This window comes from Podarcis tiliguerta (assembly GCF_965153285.1).
Source record: "Podarcis tiliguerta genome assembly, chromosome: 7".
In the NCBI taxonomy this organism is placed as follows: domain Eukaryota; kingdom Metazoa; phylum Chordata; class Lepidosauria; order Squamata; family Lacertidae; genus Podarcis; species Podarcis tiliguerta.
This window is the reverse complement of record NC_139540.1, coordinates 45,177,653-45,200,651: the sequence shown is the minus strand read 5'-3', so window position 1 is coordinate 45,200,651 and position 22,999 is coordinate 45,177,653. Positions and strand designations below refer to the sequence as shown.

The 22,999-nt window shown below is 40.6% G+C and overlaps 1 protein-coding gene and 1 long non-coding RNA gene across 4 annotated transcripts in view; one reads left to right on the top strand and one right to left on the bottom strand.

Annotated features, from left to right (window-relative positions):
• The first annotated feature begins 5,476 nt into the window (after positions 1–5,476).
• Positions 5,477–22,999, top strand: part of YES1 (YES proto-oncogene 1, Src family tyrosine kinase) — a 30,645-nt gene continuing 13,122 nt past the window's right edge. The window contains exons 1-3 of one of the 3 annotated variants that reach the window (XM_083450157.1): positions 5,477–6,142; positions 17,997–18,269; positions 21,168–21,251. In XM_083450157.1, the coding sequence (XP_083306283.1) occupies positions 18,005–18,269; positions 21,168–21,251 (349 nt within the window). In that variant the 5' untranslated portion in view covers positions 5,477–6,142; positions 17,997–18,004. Of the gene's footprint in view, positions 6,143–17,996; positions 18,270–20,974; positions 21,252–22,999 lie in introns of those variants that run through there. The other 2 variants (XM_083450155.1, XM_083450156.1) reach the window with 2 other exon arrangements.
• On the bottom strand, positions 12,309–16,052 carry LOC310682016. The gene is made up of 2 exons (XR_014513730.1): positions 14,997–16,052; positions 12,309–12,498 (listed from the first exon to the last, which is right to left on the bottom strand). It is a non-coding gene; the product is annotated as an uncharacterized lncRNA (long non-coding RNA).

Sequence of the window (22,999 nt, the reverse complement as noted above, 5' to 3'; positions counted from 1 at the left end):
CCATACTTAACCTGAAACTGTTCTTAACCTGAAGCACCACTTTAGCTAATGGGGCCTCCTGCTGCCGCCGCGCCGCCGGAGCACGATTTCTGTTCTCATCCTGAAGCAAAGTTCTTAACCTGAAGCACTATTTCTGGGTTAGCGGAGTCTGTAACCTGAAGCATATGTAACCTGAGGTACCACTGTAACTATAGGAGTCAAGGGAATGAGCTAATGTGGCTATGTTTCTGCCTTCCAAATGCATAAGCACTGACTCAAAAAAACCTGAGCTACGATATGAGGCACTGGAACAAAACTGCCAGGTTTGATCAAGAAGAGCTTTGTACATGTGGAAATCCCTGAACAGGAAATGTAATTTATCTATTCAGAGTTCTAACTGCACATGTCTACACAAACGTGTGTGTGTGGAGGGAGAGATAGTTACTATAGACAGAGTATGACCTCAGTACAAAACTGAAAAATATGTTTTCTACATAAAGGTAAAGGTACCCCTGCCCGTACGGGCCAGTCTTGACAGACTCTAGGGTTGTGCGCCCACCTCACTCAAAGAGGCCAAGGGCCAGCGCTGTCTGAAGACACTTCCGGGTCACGTGGCCAGCGTGACATCGCTGCTCTGGCGAGCCAGAGCCGCACACGGAAACACTGTTTACCTTCCCACTAGTAAGCGGTCCCTATTTATCTACTTGCACCCAGGGGTGCTTTCGAACTGCTAGGTTGGCAGGCGCTGGGAACCGAACAGCAGGAGCGCACCTCGCTGCGGGGATTCGAACCGCCAACCTTTCGATCGGCAAGCCCTAGGCACTAAGGCTTTAACCCACAGCGCCACCCGCGTCCCACCAGTGTTTTCTACATAGAACGGGCTAAATAATAAATAGGCATGAATCTGACATCAGAAACTGCAACATCCAAAAACTGGCATGGGAACATTTCAGCACCCCATGACATCCTGTAGCTGACCTTAAGATGACCATTTATGAACAAAGAAATCTCAGAGACAGGCTGCAATATGAAACTGCTAAATTATAATTCATAAAGAGGTTCAATGCTATCATGTATACCAGGCATGTCCAAGAGGTAGATCATGATCTACCTGTAGATCATTGGTAGAGATCACTGGCTCCCCCCAAAGCAGCTCAACAACTTTGGCTCCCCTAAAAAAAGCTCAACAACTTTGCCCTGCACCCCTGAAGCACTGGGGTAGATCACTGCCAGTTTTTAACTCTGTAAGTAGATCATAGTCTCTTGGGAGTTGGCAACCCCTGATGTATACTGAATCAGGATAAATTTCAGTTGTGCTGCATGAGTTCATTGCCTTCCAATGCCAGGTTATCTGCATTACTAACATTTTGTATGAATGGCCACTGTTAATAACATAATTAGCACTAATTTTCCTTTTCACCTTGCTGTGTGTAATTCTTTGCCGCCATCACATGCATCTATGCCTGCAACTCATGACAACACTTCAAACTTCTGATGAAGTGGATGGTAGTCCACAGTAATAAATTTGTTAATATTTAAGAGGCACAACACTGTTGTTTTTGCTGCAACAGAGTAACATGGCTACTCATCTGGAAATTAACAATTAGGTCAAACTTGAGTTTAATTTCAGCTTCAGTTCAGCAGATGGTGCTATGCCCCTGCTAGTTTTAAGGACCACAAAAATCATGTATTTTTAATAGATTATAAAAAGGCATTTTCTCTTTTGCTTGTTTAGCTTGCTATGTTCTAGACCAGGCATAGGCAAACTCGGCCCTCCAAGTGTTTTGGGACTACAACTCCCATGATCCCTAGCTAACAGGACCAGTGGTCAGGGATGATGGGAGTTGTAGTCCCAAAACATCTGGCGGGCCGAGTTTGCCTATGCCTGTTCTAGACATACGCTAAATTAAAATGAGTTTGGGACTATGCTAGTGAATGATGTCAAACCATGTGCATCCTTTAATATTGCAGCCCTATACATGTAAAACTCACAAGCAGTTCCACAGAGTTATGGGCCTTATTGCCAAGTAAGTACACTTAGGATTGCAGCTTACAACATCTTGTATCTACTCAAACACAAGTTCCAGTGAGTTCATTCCTTATGGAGTACAGGATTCCAAAATGTAAAAGTAAGCAGTCACCTTTAATTTAAAAGATTTCTCATCTAATGAGAGACCTCACACAACAAATTAAGTAGATTTAAATCGTATGCATGTTTATGTTTATTTTGTTAATTAAGAGATAAATCCTGTCATCTATTTAAAATTCAAGAGTAACCCAGTTTCCTTGTTCCAAATCATTGCACTGGTTATACAAGTTCCTCACATGAATGGCAATTGTTCCCATCCATTAAATATTGGAAGCTCATCATTAACTTGAAAGTGAAATGCCTGGCCAGAGTTACAAACTATTTTTATTTAATATTTTCATTCTTGTTTTTGTAAATCTTGTTTTTGAAAAACTGTAAAATTCTACCTGCTTCATAGGACACATAATCTGACTAAAAAGCAATAGAACCACATGAAATTCAAGTGTTTTATTTAAACATTTAAAAGGTTTAAGAACACATTTCAAATGAAAAAAAATATTACAGACTGACAATGGATACAATCCTGCTGTAACAAGCAAAGAATCAAAGTGTGAGATACACAATGCCCTGGAGAGGCGAACAAGGAAGTGGTTATTTTAAGCAGCCATAAGCAACACTCATGTGTCAACAAATGGAGACAGGATATAAAGAGATAAAGATTAGTGAACAGCAATACGGTTTGCTTTATATAGTGTAATCCGGTTTGTCTGCTGTAACTGTTTCTGACACAAACATTTCTGAACAGCAAAGACCTAGAATTGTTAATACGATGTTTGCACATGCTTTTCAGTAGTGAACAATTTGGGTCACTCAAAAAGTAGTCTATTTTGCTTTTATTTTTTTAAACAAGTGTTTTCTTAGAAACAAAATGAAAATGCAATCTTTACCAAGTCCACATGTAGGCTTTGTTTACCTCATGGAGCAAATAAACAGTCAACAGATGCTTAAGGAAAGTGTATTTATTAATCTGTTGTCTTTCATACAGATTACTAGAAGAGCAGCCATTAAATATGTATTATCTGTTTATTTATGAACCACCATTCATACACATCTCAGAGTAATTTACAGAAACTTCATAAAAACAGCTTAATATGAGCTAAAACAGCTAATTTTAGAAATGTAGAACTCTGATCCTAATAGCTCTCATTTTAAATAGAGCTCTAAAAAGTGACTATGGGCACATTTCAAATAAGTCCAACGATGATCACTGAGACTTCTTTATATGTGAACTGTAGTTTGTTAAGGATGCTGTGAGAGGAAAGTGAGAGGATGCTGTGAGAGGAAAGCTACAATTCCCAGGTTCCTTGGGTATGTACTGTAAATGTGCACTGGATGTGCTTTAAATATTTGGTGTGGATCTGCCTACTGTCACAAATATGATCTTACACTCGTTTTGAGTTCATGTGCTGCAATCACAGTCTGAAACTGATACGTTTGAATAATGATTTAGCATCTAGGTGGTATATTCCAATTTGATTTGGTCCTTATTAGAACTGCTTGCCTACAGCTGATAATAAGTTATATAATTTGCAGTTTTCACATTTACAGGCAATAGGTCAGCAATTGCTAACATGCTTTCCCTCCCTTGTGTTTCCAAAATGCACAATCTACCTTGGCACTTTCTGTTAACTACATATGCAAGAAGTGCACCTAGGTAGCAGTACATATGAAAGCATGACCACGGACAGGTAAGTACTTAGAAAACCTTTTTAAAAAAGATTTGTTTTGTAAAATTCCTGGAGACCCAGTTCCCAAAGTTCAGAAGTCTCATGCAACTGTATGCAATTGGCTGTGCTAACTGTTGCTTGTTTCTGCATATCAACGTTCATTTTTCTCTTCTACTTCCAGGCTTGTCATGTAGTCACTTTCCTTAGTGTAACATCCTTAGTGTAACAGGAGGTATTTTGGTTGCTATGCAACTTTTCTAATTGCTAGAATGTGATGCCTAGTATCTCCTTGTTGATCAGTATTAAGCGTTTCCAATGATGAAAATAACTGTGTGCACTGGGCAAATGACTGCTGATATAACAGAGGTACCAAACCTGCCTTTCTGTGCCTTCCTTTCCTATCATTTCCATTACAGTTAACAAGGGGGAAGGTATTTATGGGCCTTTTACCAGGTGAAATGTTGACCAAAATACAATGTATCTCTGTGTATGACACAAGCAAACACTGTTGGTAGTTTTGTGTGTATTAAATAAAATATTTCCAATGAAAATACAATGATTTCTAGTTGTGGTTACTTTATACACTCCTGGACAATTTCTTATATATTTTTGTCATTTCCCCCCCTCCCTTTTTGGTATGGTTGCCTCAGATTTTATGTCAGTAATTTACATAAAACAGTTTTATAGTTATATATAGTATAGCTTATATAATTTACAATATAATTTTAAGGGAAAGTTGATTTTACTGATAGTTGACATGTTTATAACCTCAAATGATACCAAGAAGCAAGCATGCTTGTTCTGTTCTGTTTCTGCATTGCAAATAACTATACACAGACACATAAAAGTAGAAAGTTTGGTTTCTTAAGCTCTACTTTTAGTAAGAATATACTTTTATTAAGAATAAAAATTTGTATTCAATATGAATGGACTAAATATGGACTAACGTTAAGCCTTCACATAGCTCAGCCTAAGTGAAAATCAAGTACTGAATTTTAGAACTTGAGCACAGAACTTCAAGCAACTTTGGGAAATGCTTCATTCAGGACTTTAAAGACTAAGTTGCAACAGAAGCATTATACTGACACACTGCAATAAGTTTCAAAATGCATTATCAGTTGGCTTTGTTTCACAAACAGAATTCAATTTTACAAAACATTCGTTTTTAGTGATAGAGCATGATATTTTCCTGGACCATTGCTAAGCAGATCAACTCTTGCAAGCTTAAGACACTCTTGCAGGGCTCAAGAGCAATTATTATAAAAGCCTCCCTATACATCCAGGACTAATTTGGACCCTTGCGCTGCCAGGTCAGACCTGGAGCATTTTCTAGGGTTGTTATACCAATGGTTCACTTAAAACGTTTTAATTTACTGTATAGTCTCCAAGGACTTTTAAAAATTCAGTTTAGCTGAAGCCACGACTCTGAACACAATATAACAACAACCCCAAGACTTTTTAAGTGGAAGCCAATTCTGCTGACAGAAACAGCCCTCTGCCGCGTCGACTGCTTTTTGAGGAAGCAGCCCCGATTTGTTTTCTGACGCGGCGCAAACACGGATTGGCCACGGGACACCAGGCGCGTCGTGAGGATGGACGGCAGCGCTTAAAGTTTCCTATATTAACATTGCATTCACAACACCGTCGTCGTCATTATGGAATAAACTTGCGAAACAAGCCCTGCCCCACCCCAGGGCTGCTCTTCCCAGCAGGTTCCCGAGTCCCGCTCTCAAAGCTTCCCTTGCCGCCGCCTCCCTTCTCCCGGAGGCACCGCCAGCCCAGGATTCCCAGGGAGCGGCCTGGGCCTGGCGGCGCCAAGCCAAAGAGGCTCAGCGGGAGAGAGTCAGGGGGCGCTGTGGGAGAGCCCGCCGCCTTCCGTCGAGGGAGCCCGACTTTCCCCTCCTCAGCAACAGCTGCTGCCCCCTTCCTCCTCCCTCGCCGGGTCTCCGCCGGCCGCCATGTTAGGTCGGGATGGTGAACTCGGGCTTTGCTGAGGGGGACCCGGCGCCTCCTCCGCCTCCGCCTCCTCCCTGGTGCGCGTGGAAGGAGAGCGAGCGAGCGAGGGCCCTGGCTTCCCGGCTCCTCCCTCTCCCCACGGCCTGGGCTCGCGTGCCGCCGCCGCCGCCGCCTCGCCAAGCGGCCGCCCAGATATCTCTCTCAGCCCGGGGAACCCTAGGCCGGGGCTGATGCCGAGGGGCTGAAGGCTCCGGGCGGCACCTGCGCGGTGGGGGCGTCGCGTCGGGCGCCCCCTTCCTGCCTCCCCCTCCCCCTCACGCTCTCCAGCTCCCCTTTACTCGACGGGCCGGAGGTGCCTCCTGCCCTGAGGCGGAAGCGAGGGCGCCCTCACGCCCTCAGTCCCAGAGGAGGACTCGGCGCTTTCTCCCGGAGCGGGCCCAGGAAAAAGCAGGTGAGCGTCCCGAGCGCTTCCGTCGCCTTCCCCGCTCTCTCCCTGGAGGCGGAGGCGCCTGCAGAGCGCTAGGCCCCGCGTGCTTCTCCTCACCCGTCGTCCCCCCCGACCCCTTCGGGAGTGCTCGGCTTCTTATGGTAGCGGGGGGTGTAAGCTCTTCCTTCTTTCCTCCCCACTTCCAGAGTTTTTAAGCAACTCCTTCCGCCCATATGGGTTCCCCCCTTTCGTTTAGGAGAGTTTGCGCCTGTCTGTCACGCAACAGTGTGGGAATATTTCAAAAACGCTGCCTTTAAAAGTTTCATTTCCAGGGTGTGGTGGGCGTTTGGATGTATGCCCCCCCCCTTTCTTCTTCCCCGCTCCCTCCCCTTCTCGTGTGTAGAGGTGGCAGCCTGGCAGGAGACGCGCCTTCTGCTTGTGTTTGCTCCTGAAAGCCAGATAACAACTGTTCCCAACAGAAGGGGTCCTCTTCGCCCTCGCTTGCTTTGATTGACGATCCCAACAAGTTTCCTGGTTAGGCTTTGTTTTGTTTGTTTTGGCAAGGGGAGGAGAGGAAATAGGAGAGGAAACTCAAGTACTGTACCAAGTTATGCTTTCCAACCTTCACAAGCGCCCTTTCCAGGCTTCTCAACTTTTAAACTCCTGGAATATGTCTCGAAGTGAGTTGATGAAGTCTCTCTTTGTAGTCCCCTCAAGCATATGTTGTATGTTGCTAATAAAGTAAGCCGGGACCATTTGTTCTCTTGAGTGTCAACGTCGTTTAAAGGATTTAGCACAGTTCTTAGTAGTCAGTAGTCCGTTTCTCAGCCCCCAAAACTGCAACTGCGTTGTTGTGGGTCAGAACGAATTCAGAAACTAAAAGCTGATTTCTCATCTGCACTTTGGTCCCAATATATGGTATATTGTTTTCCAAACAATGATACCAGAGATCATTACTCCTAAGGATCATTAAGCTTTTATTACAGAACAAAATACAACTGTGGTTTCCTTCAAGCATTTGGGGTTTTTATTTTCCCACTGGGGGGGGGGGGAGTAACTTCCTTTAGAAACGTCATGACATGAAGACATAATGAACTTGTTTAAGTTAACAAGGCAGTATACAAAATGTATAGGATAATGGCACATTTCAGTTATTATATCTATGTATCCATAGGCTACATCATTTTGAAGTGTAATTAGTATTTACTTGAATTTACAATCAAAACAATTTATTAAATGTTAGGTCCTAAACAAACAAATTTCTCTTTGAAATGAATATGTTCACACTACATATGCACTGAGCATGTTTAAACCTTAAATTAATCATGAGCAGTTTCACTCTTAACAGTTAATATAATATTTACTGTGAGTCCACCCATCACATTTTCTGATACTATGTTATGTAATTTTTAAAGTATGCTGATTAGGGAGGGACTGTAATGATTTGTTGTCAGTACTTGGGGAATATTAAAGTTGCATTGTCAAATAAAAACCATTTCAAGTTCAGATATTAACTGAAGTGTCTTGGAGTAAAACAGACTGAAACTACTTTGCAGCAGAATAGCATTTTGTTTTAATTTTTATTTTGAAAACCAGTGGAGTAAATGATATAGTTAAAAGTAGTTTTAAAGGAGGAAAGCACTTCTTATGCAATAATAAAAGAATCAACATTGAAGGCCTTGTTCTCTAGTTAAGAACACATGCAACTTTTAGTGTTCCAAAGAAATTTTAGCGTTGAAAGAAATTTTAATCAAACAAGCATATAAGTTTATCAATGAATCACTTTGAGTTGTATCCAATGTTAGTCCTATTCAAAGTAGCTCCATTTATTCCAGTGGATCTTCTCTGACTTAATGAGATATCATCCCTAGGCTGCAATTCTATACACATTTACCTGACAATAAGTATCAACGAACTCACTACATCTAAGAACAAACATAGGATTATGCAGGCTGTATGTGTATAAAATACCTAGAAAGCAAGAAGCGTATGTTTTAGATACCATACACATACCATAGCAGGCATTTCTTCCTACATGTGAGAAAAGATGGAATGCCTCTTTTAAGATGATGAACTTTTTATAAGTAAATCTGTTAATTTTTTTTAAAGCTGCTGTAAGGTTACTCAGAGGCACATTTTTAGTTGACTAAAATTTTTTTCCTTGGTTAAGCAGTACAACTGTTGTACATCTGACTGCAAAACAAAAACAAAAAAAGCCCAGCCCCCGAGGTGAAATGCATAATGCCAAGCAGATCTCATCTGCTTAGCAGGGTCAAGTGTTAAGACAATATTTACTATAAAGGCAAAGCATAGAGTTGCAGATCAAATATAACCCATACAGTCTTCAAAGAGCAAGTGATTTCTGATAATGTTTCATGGTTTTCATATGCTAGTTTTTAATCAAACTACTTGAAATATGTCAGACTTGCATTAATTGTTTCAACAGTTGGGTTTTTTTCAAGGTCTTTCTGTACTATCTAAATTAGTTTTACCCTAGTGAGTGAAAACCTGAGGTTTTGAATTTATAACCTAATCCTTTGCACATATTTTTAAAGGAACTTAGTCCCAAGTAAGTAGGTAAAGTGGGGGGCCTAACCCATGGGCTGGATCATCTCTCCCCCCCCCCAAAAAAAACCCTGATTCCCAAAGACCCCCAACAAGGTTAACCCCACTACCAGTCTATAGGATTGCATCTCTATACAATTGCATTACCATGTAGCAGTTCAAAATAGCTTTGGGGGTCAAATATCGATGGTGGAGATGCAAAGTCAAGAGGATGTGCACAGTACAACTTCCAGTTTTCCAAAAGCTGCATAAGGTTGTCACCAACTAGCTATTTCCCCATTCTTCAGAAGATTGGAAAACTAGCATTATGTACAGCCTCCAGTGCAGTGCTAAGAACTATGGTGTGGGTGAGTCTTGAAATGAATAAAGGATGTAGGAGATATTTTCTGAGCCTAAAGGCTTTTTTGGATCCCAGCTGTTGTAGTGTTGATAAGATTGCTAGGTGAAAGTTTCAAGTTACAAGATTGCTTTTAAGCTGTTGCGGTACTAACAATGAATATATTGATAGACTTAAATGAACATTTCTATATTTAAGCAATAACTCTTTATTATCTTATGGATGCATTAATATACCACCTTCTAAAAAGTCTTATCACAAGGCTACTTGAAAAAAATCTATAAAAAGCAATCACATATGTCTTTAAAAAAAATAAAATCATGCCTCCCTGAATGAAGATGTTTTCAGTGTGCATTGCGTTTCAAAAGTGCAAAGAAAGAGGCTTGTTGTATTTCCCCAGGGAGGGATTTCCATAATTCTGGTATCACTAAAGAAAGGGCCTGTCTCTGGTACCCTTCAAATGTGTCTGATTTTAATGAATACCAAAGAGCTGATTGTGATGGGGCACTCTTAAATGTTTGATTCGTGCAACAGCAAAGGCAGTTCTGTAGATCACTTTCCCCCAACCTAATGACTTCCAGATATTTTAGAAAACAACTGCCATCAGACCGTCAGTAGTCAGGGATGATTGGACCTGTAGTCCTAAATATATGGAGCACACCAGGTAGAGCAAGGCTGTTTTAGATAAACAGCCCCCAGGCTGTTTAAAGATTTGGACCAGCACCTTAAATTTAACTTGGAAACAAATTGGAAAGTAAGCTGGTGTAAGCTGTTCATAATAGGTGTTGTATTTATTTTACTTGAAAATTTATAATCCACGCTTTCATAGAATTTAACAAGTCAGCTTACAGCATATGATGTGCAATAAAATCTGTCTATAAATATCTATAAAACATAATTAAAAGCATCAATATGATCTGATTGTTGTGCTTCTACGTGCATGTTATGTTGACAGCCACATTTGGAGCCAGCTGAAGATTTTGTGCAGTCTTTAAGGCATCTTCCTAGGGAGACTGTCCTAGGGAGTAGTTCTGTCACACTCAGTTCCCAGACCTTAGGTTCAAAACCTCTGTTGTATGCCTTGGAATCACTACTGCTGGCAAGCAAGCAATGGAGAATTTTTTTTTTTGCCATAATGATGTGCTTTTTTTGGTTTCTCAGAGGCATTTAAGCTATCTACTTTGGGAAAGAAGATCAGGACTGGAGCTAGGGGGTGGTGAGGTGGGCCCCTGCCAGGGGCGCAGGCGATGGGGGGAGGCGCAAAATCTGCTAAAAATATGTCCATAAATATAAATATCAATTAATGCCTCATAAGAAATGGTTTTAAATAGAGGGTGAATTGAATGGGTGGAGGGGGGCAGGGTTGGAGGGGAGGTGGAAAGAAGAGCTTATTTGTCCGTGGCTAGAGGGTGCAATCTGGATGGTTCTGCCAGGGGCGCAAGATCACCTGGCTACAGCCCTGAAGAAGATTCACTATCATCCAAGACCATTCTTGTATACTTATGTTTGGGATTTCTGATAAAAGCCAGCTAAGAAAAAGAGCTGAGAGAGCTGAGATCATTGTTTTCCTAGAAATAAGTTTGCTGCTTAGAATTTATTGGCAACACAAGTATATTAGTACAGGATTATTAGAACAGTATATTATTATGGGATGGAACAACATTACACCACCTAACTAATTTTGCTTGAAAGGAATTCTATTTATGTCAGCAAAATATCAAGTAAATATTTTCAGGAATGGGATTATATCACCAAATATCCTCCATACCCATATGCTCTTCCTTCCACCTTAAATCAACAAGACCACTGTGCCATTATTGTATATGTCTTATGAAAATCTAGTTCTTGGGATACGTTGTTTAACCTATTGCGCATGTTTAGCTGACAGAAATACTTTTAGATTACCACAATTCTTTGCTAAAAGGTTGTTGTCTTGGAAACACTGCCTCTGCTTTGTATTCATTGTCTCTGACAATACAGATGATGGTATTCTGGTACTCATGTTTCTGGAGGTATATAGACAACTAGTCCCCCTTGATGCTATTCTACTTGAAAACAGCTGAACATAAAATGGTTAGGCATTTTAAATTATTTTTTAAAAATCTGCTTGATCTTGGGAAATAAAGCAAGTACCTCACCCCCACCCCATCCCAGATTTGCCCCTAGAGATAGTTCTTTTTCCCCTCTTCCTTCCTTTTGGTGCTCCTCTCTGTTCCAAGATAGGCCTGTCACTATCTAAAATGGAGATGACTTCTGTTAACTCAGGGGTAGGCAACCTAAGGTCTGTGGGCCGGATGCAGCCCACTTGCCTTCTCAGTCCGGCCCGACGATGGTCGGGGAAGCAGCATGTTTTTACATGAGTAGAATGTGTCCTTTTATTTAAAATGCATTTCTGGGTTATTTGTGGGGCCTGCTTGGTGTTTTTACATGAGCAGAATGTGTCCTTTTATTTAAAATGCATCTCTGGGTTATTTGTGGGGCATAGGAATTCGTTCATTTTTTTCCCCAAAATATAGTCCGCCCCCCACCCCCATGGTCTGAGGGACAGTGGACCGGCCCACGGCTGAAAAAGGTTGCTGACCCCTGTGTTAACTTATGGATTTTATGATAAGGAGGTGATCTTCAGATAGGCCACCTTCTATCCCAAGAACACATCCCAGTCAGGGGGCATTCCTTCTGCTCTGCATTTAAAAGCAATTGGCCTCATAGTATCTATGATGGAGGATACACTTATATCATTTTCCTTCCTCTGTAGGAAGCCATTGCTTTCCTTTCTCCCAGCACTGGAAACTGAAGGTCTGTTTGTACCTGTGTGCTCTGTCTGCTACCAGTATTTGATGATGTCATGAAGGAAGCTCTGGGTTAAGATGGTTTGGAGGACTGCACAAGGGAAGTGGGGTTCAAAAGTGTAGGGCATTTGTACACCTAGAGGTTCCTTTGTTGGTGGAGATTAATCTTGCCCTCCACTCCCCAACCAGTCTGGGGAACCAGCATATTTGCAGTTGGGTCACCCACTTTTGTAATATATAGAATAAAATAGCGTGCATTCACAAGTAGAATTCTCTGGCTGTATTTCTTGGTGTAGATTTGAATACATTTCTATATAATGTGGAGAACTTTAAAAAATGCATGGGGCTGATGAAAAAATAATTGATATCCTTTCCAAAAAAAAGAAGAAGAAAAGACAAGGCAAATGTCTTAACACATGCCCAGAATGCCAATAGAGTTATGTAGTTCTTATCTTTAACATTTAGGTTCACTATAGAACAAACGGTCTGACCATGCAGATTGTCAGAACAAAAGTTTACTTATTGTATTGCTACATAGTGTTATGGGATATAGTTGGAGAATGGAGAAGCTGCAATAACCACAAAAACCTCAGACAAGTATCTGGTTTTCTGTTCTTGTTCTTGTAGTATGTGACAGAGGAAATTAGGTAACATTATTCTTCCTGTCATGACTTTGTTTCTGTTGCTCCCTAGAGGTGAAAATGCTTTGCTGAGATTTTGTTATGATGTTACTATATTATTTGTTGCTGCGTGTTTCAAAAGCCATATACAGTTTAGTAAACTGTTAACAAATGAGCACATTTTGAATGCTTCATACAACTTTTGCAATTAAATATAAAAATCTGTCAAGCTGATGGAAGTTAGCTCTTGAGAACAAAACATCTGGTATGTAAAATGATGTCCTCTGAATCAATGAACAAATTATTCCTTGTCCAGAATTAAGAATTCCTTAACATCCTTTATCTGTCACTTCTGCTGCAGCAATGAGCTTACTCTTTTATAGACTTACTAGGCAATCCTATTGACCTGCAATGTCAGACACCTACTTTGGTGAGCATAGATGGCCTTGATGCAACTTAATCAGGATCATAAATTTACACAGTAAAAAGTTGAAAGGGCAAAGAAGAATAGCACAAAAGCAGAATGCAGAAGTTATAACAGTTGTGGCCCCATTGGTGACAGTCAGTATTACTCAGACAATCATGGTGCATCATGCCATTGACACCTGTCAGTTAGGCATAGATGAAACCGATCTGTACACAGTATAGAAGCACATGACATTTTCCATCTCCACTGCACACATGTAAAGCATAGCCTAATACACGGGCACCCAAAAGCAATCTACACTGTGATGGAAACAACAAGATCCCTGCAACTCTGAAGCACCAGAAATCATTGCACATGGGAGATTTCAGTATTTTTATGCCTCTTGCATTAAAAGTAACAACTCCTTCGAATGTACAACATAAAGTGGAGGAAAGATGGCAGTATCTCACAGTACCCATGGCTCTATACCTACTGAAGGGGAGAAGGAGCCTTCTGCCTTCATGGGAAGGGAGGAACTAGTGAAGGAATGGGTTTCCAAAACCCAAAACTGACTGTGCAGGCAGTTTGAAACTGAACCAAAATCCCTATTTTTCCTTAGCTAAAATCCATTAACTCGAGCTCTGAGCTCAATGCATAAACAAAAGCCCGGCTGTATAGACAAGTGTTGAGAGCCCTCTCCTTTATCAGTTGTGACGGCAACTATGGCCTTCACTGCACCAGTAGTAGAACAGAGAGAAGACACGTCTGTGCTTTATCTTACATCCTGGAGACACTCTGACACACAAACCCAGGTCCGGGAACAAACGCCAGAGCGTGTTCCCGGAGATTATTACCTCTTCCCCAGAGTAGGAAGAGCAAGATCCTTTTATGGTCAGAAGTACAGGAAGGAAGATCCTTTTATGGTTGAGAGTACCAGAGCAGGAACATATGTGATGTCAACCTGCATACATAGGCTGACGTGGTTGGAAGGAGGGAGAGGATGCCTGGAGGATATATATATTGCATGAAACTTGTCATTTCTTTGGGCTTGCTGGGGACTAATCACGCAAGTGCCTTCTGCTATCTGGAGAGCAGAATAAACTCTTTCTTTGAACCAACTCGGCGTCATTTTGACTTCCTTCCTCCTGTCCCGGAGCAACGCAGACCCAATCGGTGAACTCCAATAAGGCTACACTAGGACTGGCAATAAGGGCAGCCATACCTGCACCCTCACAGGAGTATGTCCATAATCTAGGGCATAATACTGGGAAACAGGAAATGTAAATTCAAGCCCCACCTTGGTGAATGGCAGGAACAAGGCCCAGCTGACGATTTGCATTCCTGGCCAACAAAGCATGAGCCATCCCTGAGTCTGCATTATGCACATCTCTCTTGGGAGTGTGTTGCTAAGCTGTGATTCCTATTTGACCACCCCTCTTGGAACAGTATGTGCAGCCTGAGGAAACTTGTTTGCTGCTCAAAGTTCCTCAGTTCCAATCTTTGCACTTAGACTTCAATTTGTTTTTCAACAACAAATTGTTGCTTCAGTAATACCATCTCCACCACTTGGGGAAGGCTTGTCACTTTCATTTCCTTGCTTGGTTTATATGGGCAGAGCCACCTCCTGAATGGCATATGCAGTTGTAACTGAAACATCATTAATCTCTTAATAGTTATGCTGATACTGTTCTGAGACATAGGACCATGTGGGAGCAGCATTCATCCATCAAATGGTAGCACAAAAACTCCACGTTGAATAATCTATTGTGAGACTATTGAGGTTTCTTTGAAATTAAGTTAAAATCCTGGGTTTGGGCAACTCTGTATTATACTTCAGTCATGAAAGTTCATTGTTGGCTTTGAATTGGTTTGAGTTCGTATTCCCTTCTTTCTTTCATCTTCTCTAAGCTGAACTTCATTCCCTGGTCTATCATGTTGTTTATTATTAGATTTCTAGGCTTGTTGGACCTAAAGGCAGTGAACTGACTGACCAATGATACTATGGCAGGAGCAGTGTGATGGCTGGAACAATAAGCTCTTTGAATTCAGAATAATACTTTGTTTATGATGGAATGCCGTTCTTGCAAATTTCAAAAAGAAAATTGTTCTAGGTTGGGCATGGTACATACACATCAGCACCTGCTGAAGGGAAAAGACCTACCTTGCGCATTTCTTCTCGTTGTTAAGTGTGTTGCATGAGTGTCCACATTTGCTGTACATCAATTGATTTTCGTTTCTGTAAAACTAGCCATCTGATTTGCTTCATGTCAGCCATTTAACAAGTTTCTCACCAACCAACAGCACCTAAGACTCAAATATTCCATTTCTTGGCTCTCATTCAAGCTTTTTATTACTCTGTGCACTTACTCAGAACATAATTTGAGAAGAAGGAGTTCAGCATCAGCAATACAGTATGATCACAACACACACACACACACACACACACACACACACTTTATTTGCACAAAATTCAATTATATGCACTTGGTCTGAGGGCAGCAATGACCTTCCCGCTGATGTAAGAGGCAGCTTGGAAACAAGTGGTGAAACAGAGGTAGATGGAGAAAGAATAAATTTGGCTTCTGGAAAGGCCAACAGAGAGAGCTACAAGCAAAACAAAACAGCTAGAATGGAGCTACAGCTTCTGCCTGCCTCTCTCTCTGTCTGCCTTTCTCCTCCCTTTCACAGCTGAGGGAACCAGATTTCTTCTTCCTCTTTCTGTCTTCACTACTTTCCCCATTCATCTTGCAACCTAGGGAGCCAGTGGAGACAGGAAGGTCTTCCACACAAGGCTTCAGACTGCTTTTTGCCATGCTTGATTTTGCGTATGAGTTGTGATTGGACTGTATACTTATTCACTCCAAATATCCTGATGACCTTTTCCAGTGGTTTCACATAAATGTTAAACAATATTGGAAATGATTGAATCTCGTGGAATTCCACAGCAAAAATACCTCGGGGTAGAGCAAATGTCTGCCAACACCACATTCTAGAACTGATCAATCAGGTAGGAGTGAAACCAACAAAATGCAATGCTTCCAATTCTTACCCCAGATGGTTGATAATCAGAAGGATAATATGGTCATTGAAAGCTGTTAAGAGAATGAGCAGCGTTGCAGCTCATCTGTCATTCATCAGGGTAACCAGGGCAGTTGAATTTCCAAAACCAGGTTGGAAGTCAGAGTGAAATGGGTAAATATGTTTCATCTATGACTTGTCTGGAGTATGGGAGTAAACACCCAATCAGGCTCTTTGTCCCAGAAGAGAACGTTGGCCCTTAGTCAATAATTATACAGAATGTTGAGGTTTAGAGATATCTTTTTTAGGGGTCTCATAACTGCCCTTTTTGAGGAAATATATTTAATATACATGAGCATATTTTCAAATAAATCAAATACATATTTTGTGTTGTTGTTTTTAAATGTGGTTTAAGTCAGAAGGCCACAGAACTTTCAGCCTCTCCTGGAAACATTCTTTATTTGTATGCTCTTCAGCTAGCTTCATTTATTGAGAGACCCAGTGTGATTTTTAGAAAATCTTGCTGCAGTTTCTTTGTAACTGAAGCACATTGTCAGTCTGCTCAGTCTTCTCCATGCCAGCCAACTGTCCCTTAATGAAGCAATTCAACTCAGTGAATAGGACTCATACTTTAAGGAGACAATTGGCTAGCAGAGAGAGTTCCAAATTGGTTTAACTTTGCACAAGTGTGAAAGAGTTTAGTAAAAAGACATTGTCAGTTAATGTTGGCATAAGTTCTTACTATATGAAAACACTAAATTGATAAGTACCCCATTTAATGAAATGTGAATATAATAATTTACAGCACACTGTTTGTTAAATCTTTCTAAACAATTTGAAAAAAACATCATATATTTGTGATCTCAGTTGCCCACATGCAGATGTGGAAGGCTACATATGGGTGACCTCCACATGGATCTCCTACCTTACTTGAACCCATTCTGATTTGCCAATTTTGCACACAAAAAGCTAAAACCCCAAACAAAGCTGAAACAGTATCTAACCTGCAAGTAAAATGTATGAATAATGTAATGCTTCATACACAAGTCAATATATTTACTCATCAGCATTCATGTAAGATCACATAGCTGATCATGTCTATATTTCAGAAACCTGGAAGAATAAACAATAATAACATACCTTGTTAAAATTGCTTATCTGAGGTGGATCATTGTAAACTACTTACCATTTCTACAGAGGCAATGGAATTAAACACTTTGTGTAACTAAAGTAACAGAGCAATCCTATACTGATATTTCATCAAAGAAGAGCTGCACCACTGCTACATTGGCAAAACAGCAGCCGTATTCTACAGGTGCTTAGCTGGGGTGGGAAGAAAAACACAAAAAATAAATAAAAACCCTGTGCACCTAGCATATCCTAGAAACATGACCAGGCTGTACCAACAACAATGCCCAGGATTCATCTACTTCAGTTTATCTATCTTTCTCAGACTAATTAGCATTAACTTCAAAGACCTTCACCAGTTTATCAGTACTGAGGACTTTTTTCCGCAGCAAGTTTTGAACTTAATTACCTCTGTAAAAATGGCAAGTAGAAGCAGCTTATACAACTGAGATGTTAAATTTAAAGATGTGAAATTACTAGCGTGGATTTGTTTATTATTATTATTATTATTTAATTTTTAGAGAATAAAATTGCAAGAGTTGTTATTAAAATAGTCCAGCTTTGATGCCTTAAAATGAAATGTTATTTTTTTTGTATTCTTTTTATAACAGTTTTTAACTTAAAGGGCTGCTAAATATTGCAATGTGTGACTATGTACTTAAGAACATAAGAAGAGCCTGCTGGATCAGGCCAATGGCCTATCTAGACTTTCATCCTGTTCTCACAGGGGCCAGCCAGTGCATTGGTGAACTCTGCATTGGTGTGAGTCCAATAGCTTGAAAATAACATGTCAGAGATTGAAGGGTCTTTATTAGTGTAATAAGGCCATAGAATTGCAACCAGGCTCAAAATTATGAACTCTGCTGTTGACAAATTCACCTTTTTATTCACCAGGAAGGCCATTCAGTTTCAGAATTTAGAATCGTCTAAGCCTCAGACACTTAGATCTCCAATTTGTTCTAAATACTTGTTTAAATATTGACATATCAAAGTGATACTATCTTTCTCTCTACAGAAAAGACCATGGGGTGTATTAAAAGTAAGGAAGATAAAAGTCCTACAATGAAATATAGGACTGAGAATGCTCCAGAACCCATTACTTCCCATGCCAGCCATTATGGAACAGATCCAACCCAAGCAAACCAGTCACCTGCAATAAAGGGATCATCAGTTAATTTTAACAGCCATTCCGTGACTCCTTTTGGTGGGCCATCTGGGATGACACCGTTTGGAGGAGCATCTTCCTCATTTTCATCTGTGCCATGTCCATATCCTAGCGGTTTAACAGGTGAGCATCATTTCAAAACTAACTCCAGATTCCAGCAGAGTCCCTTAGGAGTGAATTAACTAAACCAAAAGCTGCATGTGATTTGGTCTATAATGTGTCTACCCATTCATTTTCTAATCTCTGCCATGGTCTCTGGTCAAAAAGGTATTGTATTCTTTGGAAATTATAAAGCAATGTAGGGGAAAGCTTAAACTAATTCTGCCCAGTGAAATCAGCTTTACTTCACGCAGGTGTAGCCTAGTGATCTAACAGATGGGCATTACTTCAAAAATAAATTTGACTTAACTATGAGTTTGTACTTAAAAATATAATGATGGCAGGAGGAAAATGTTAATGGAAAGCATGCCTTGGAAGTAAAAACATGACTTGGAGACAGTAGAGCTGGAATAGGGAACCAGTGGATCTGCAGGTGTTGTATGACTACAACTCAAATCATTGGAAATAAAACATCTAATGTTACCTTTTAAATGAAAATGACATATTGATTTACTCTCTCTGCAGAATTCAGAATTGTTTGGTGGTGCTTTGGCATGGGCTAGAGTTGAGTGGTTGAGACCTGCACAGCTTTTAGAGTCTTAGGGGAAGACAGGGACTTGAATTGAATGAAGAAATCATACGGAAACCCTTCTGTTTTTAAGATTGTGCACAGATAATAACTTTCCAGCAACTTGGAGACAGTAGAGCTGAGACAGGGACCACCTTGGACATGAGCTGCTTTGGCTCAGAAATGAAACCTTGTATCGCCTTGGAAAATCCAATACTTCATATGGCCCCATTCATTGTAACAAAAATATCAACAAATGGCTGTATTTTTTTACTATTTGACAGCAGTGGATGGAACTTGCAGGCATAATAGCACTTTCTAAGTGGATGAACCCCACCAAATTTTAGAGATAGGCATAGGGGCTTTTGCACTAGGTTCAATTAAACTTTGCTAATTTATTTAAGAGGATGCATATACTTTTTATTTCTTTACTTTATTTCTTGGACTACTGCAATGCGCTCTACGTGGGGCTACCTTTGAAGGTGACCTGGAAACTACAACTAATCCAGAACGCGGCATCTAGACTGGTGACTGGGAGCGGCTGCCGAGACCATATAACACCGGTCTTGAAAGACCTACATTGGCTCCCAGTACATTTCCGAGCACAATTCAAAGTGTTGGTGCTGGCCTTTAAAGCCCTAAACAGCATCAGTCCAGTATATCTGAAGGAGCGTCTCCACCCCCATCATTCTGCCCGGACACTGAGGTCCAGCTCCGAGGGCCTTCTGGCGGTTCCCTCACTGCGAGAGGCCAAGTTACAGGGAACCAGGCAGAGGGCCTTCTCGGTAGTGGCGCCCGCCCTGTGGAACGCCCTCCCATCAGATGTCAAAGCGATAAACAACTACCTGACATTCAGAAGACATCTGAAGGCAGCCCTGTTCAGAGAAGTTTTTAATATGTGACATTTTAGTGTATTTTTCATCTTTGTTGGAAGCCGCCCAGAGTGGCTGGGGAAACCCAGCCAGATGGGTGGGGTACAAATAATAATAATAATAATAATAATAATAATTATTATTATTATTATTATTATTATTATTATTATTACAGAAATGGATGGAATTTTATGTTGGGTTGACCTCCCCCCCAAAAAAAATTCAGACAGATAGGAGCAGGGCAGGTTGTGCAAGGAATGTCTTTAAAGGCGGAAAAGAACAGACTTGCATATCCCTCCTGTGGCTTTTCTGAAGAATTTCTCTGAAAATGGTGTTGTCAAAGGATGCCAAAATAATATGTAGAATTTCATAAGGATAGGCACGGGGTGGGGGGTACACAAGGGGATGGGCAGTTATTAAAGTGTTTGGCAGAATAGAACTAACTTATCCTTCTGGGGGTTTTTGGTCAGTATGTAGAAAACAGCACGGAGCATAGAAGGAGAGGTGAGGGGAAGTGTGATAGATGAAAACCAGTTTGTGGCTTTTCTTTTTTATTTCTGCTTAGTTGACACTTATCTCCCTCGCAGAAGCACCATGATTGGAAGTGAAAAAGAAGAGCCCTGGGGAAGCTATTTTCCAGTTAGTCAGTCACAAAACTGCACCCTCTACTCTCCCTTCCTCCTGTCCTTTTTGGAGATCTTGAGGAAATGTTATAATTTTAAGGAGGCAGTTCTAAGTTCTCTGGGACCTCTGAAGCTTCAAAGCAGCCATGAGGCTTCACTGACTTCGTTTAGGATGCCTCAGAGGACACCTGCTTCACCTTAAACAGCACTGGACCTGTCCCTGGCAGCCCAGTTTGGCTTGAGATATGTCTGAACCAAACCCTGCTGAAGATTTAGGGCATGTGTTTGTTTGTGTGCTAAATGAGCATCCATAGGATAGTGACAACTTTGAAATGGCTCTTTTGACTGGTGGTGCATCCATTCCTTATGCTATTTATTAATTAATTATATGGACCACTTCATTTTTAGAAATGGGGAAACTTCTACAAAAAATATAGGAGAAAATTTCCAACCTCACATCACTGCTTCTACGCTATCCAGAAAACAGAAGTGTATAGATATTTTATATATATTTCTAGACATGCTAGAAAAATCTGAAAATAAGACCTTTTTGCACATAACAATCACATTTACCTCATAATGAGGCCAACATTCCAGTACTGAGCAACCGAAGCCACACATGGAATGGAACGTCTGGAGACTAGAGTTCCGCTTTCTTTTCAAATTTGGATTTATGGGTACTTCCAGTATGCATATTTCCTTTCAGAATGCATGCTTCATTCATTCATTATTATGCAAATATCTGTCATGTTCCAACCTTTTTAAAAAAGAAATATCCAAACTGAATAGCCCCCAAAGGGTTTTCTATAAAAAAAATCTTCTGAAATTTTCCCCACCCTCACACATTATGTTTGGACAGTTATGTTAGTTTTGCTGGATCAAGGGGATAATATGGTTGCAGTAACAGGAAATCAGTCTACAACAATGATCATCTGTACTCAGTGTAAGTCTTTAGGAGGAAATGCATACGTGTGTACAATGGTTTTCCTTAGACCACTGAGGGGTAAAAAAAAAAGTTATCTCTTAAACTAAATTGAGATTGGGTATTTGCAGTGGTACCTTGGTTCCTGAATAGGCTTAGTTGTCGAACAAATCGGCTCCCGAACGCAGCAAACCCAGAAGTAAATATTCCAGTTTGTGAACGTTTTTTGGAAGCCGAACGTCCGACACAGTTTCTGCGGTTTCTGATTGAGTGCAGGAAGCTCCTGCAGCCAATTGAAAGCTGCGCCTTGGTTTTTGAACAGTTTTGGGAGTCAAACAGACTCCCGGAATGGATTAAGTTCAAGAACCAAGGTACCACTGTACTTTGAGGGCTCTGTGAAAACTGCAACCATAAAGATTCAAAAATCTAAGAAGTTTATCCATAGCGTGTGCCAAACTTCAGGAATTTTCTTAAAGAAACCCAGCAAAATTGAAGAGGTGGCTTGTTTTTAGTGAAGGGATGTATGTGGGCAGAGTTTGCTGCCTGTATTTTCTGTTGAACTGATAATTGCTTCTTCTTGAAATGTGATCTATACAAAATGCCAGTTTGAGGCCTTTCCTGAAATGAACTGTGGTAGACTCTTAAAATAAAGCATACTGCAGTAAATGTATCTGCAATATTAAAATATGTACATTTGAAAGCATTGTGCCAAAGCAGTGAATTCAATGAGAGAATATATAGCTACCATCTGTAGAAAAATCAATTAAATTGTTCTTTACAATCCATTATAGTGATCACAGCACTCTTTTGTTCTTTTCATCTTTTATTGAAAGTTGCAATTCACACTGGAGGTTTAGTTCTGGCATCTTGTGTACTCTGGAAAAACATGGCCTCTGTGTGTGCTGAGCTTAGTTGCCTATGGGGAGAAAGGAAAACATGGGGCTGAATAATGGGAAAGAGATACGTCTGCTGATTGGAGTTGCTGAGTTAGAAAGGGTGCTATCATATGTGTCACTTGCATTCCTTATTCTTCAAACTTATTTGCTACTATCCAATTGGCAGTTGGAGTAAGAAATAATCATTGAAGCACATCACACACACACACGTGTGTGTATATGGAGTTCCTACAAAGCTCAACTGTGCTATTTTGTTTTTTCTTCTTCCTGAAGTGTTTGAAGGACATTTGAGGGTCTGAACACACATGGTAAACATACAGCTGGAGCCCTTGCCCAGTCATTTATTGTAGAGCCATTTTTGTTGAGTTTTTAAACATGCAATGTAGCCAGCCTGTAGTAGAACCATAGTGTGAAATTCAGCTCGAGTATTAAAGCAGTAGGAGCTAACCAGAATTCTTAAAACAAATAAATTGAAATAGGGCAATGTTCCCATTGGAAAACACCTACGGACATTGCATTAGGTCCAGATCAAGAAAATTGCTTTTAGTTTCCATTGCAATCAGTGGAACTTACCGTATTGGCCTGTATATAAGCCTCACTTTCTTTCCAAATTCGGACCGTGAAAAGTTAAAGTGCGGCTTAAATTCACGACCTTACTAAAAATTGGCTTTTATGATATCGCTACTGAAACAGACATACGGTAAAACGGAATGGGTGTGAGTGCCTATGGAATTTTAACGGAGCGGCTTCTATTCAGGTATTGTCTTTCTCTCCCCCCCCCCCCTTGAATTTTAAAGGAGCTGCTAATATTCAGGTGTGGCTTATATTTGGGTCAATATGGTATATCATGACTAACATTTCACATGGATTTTA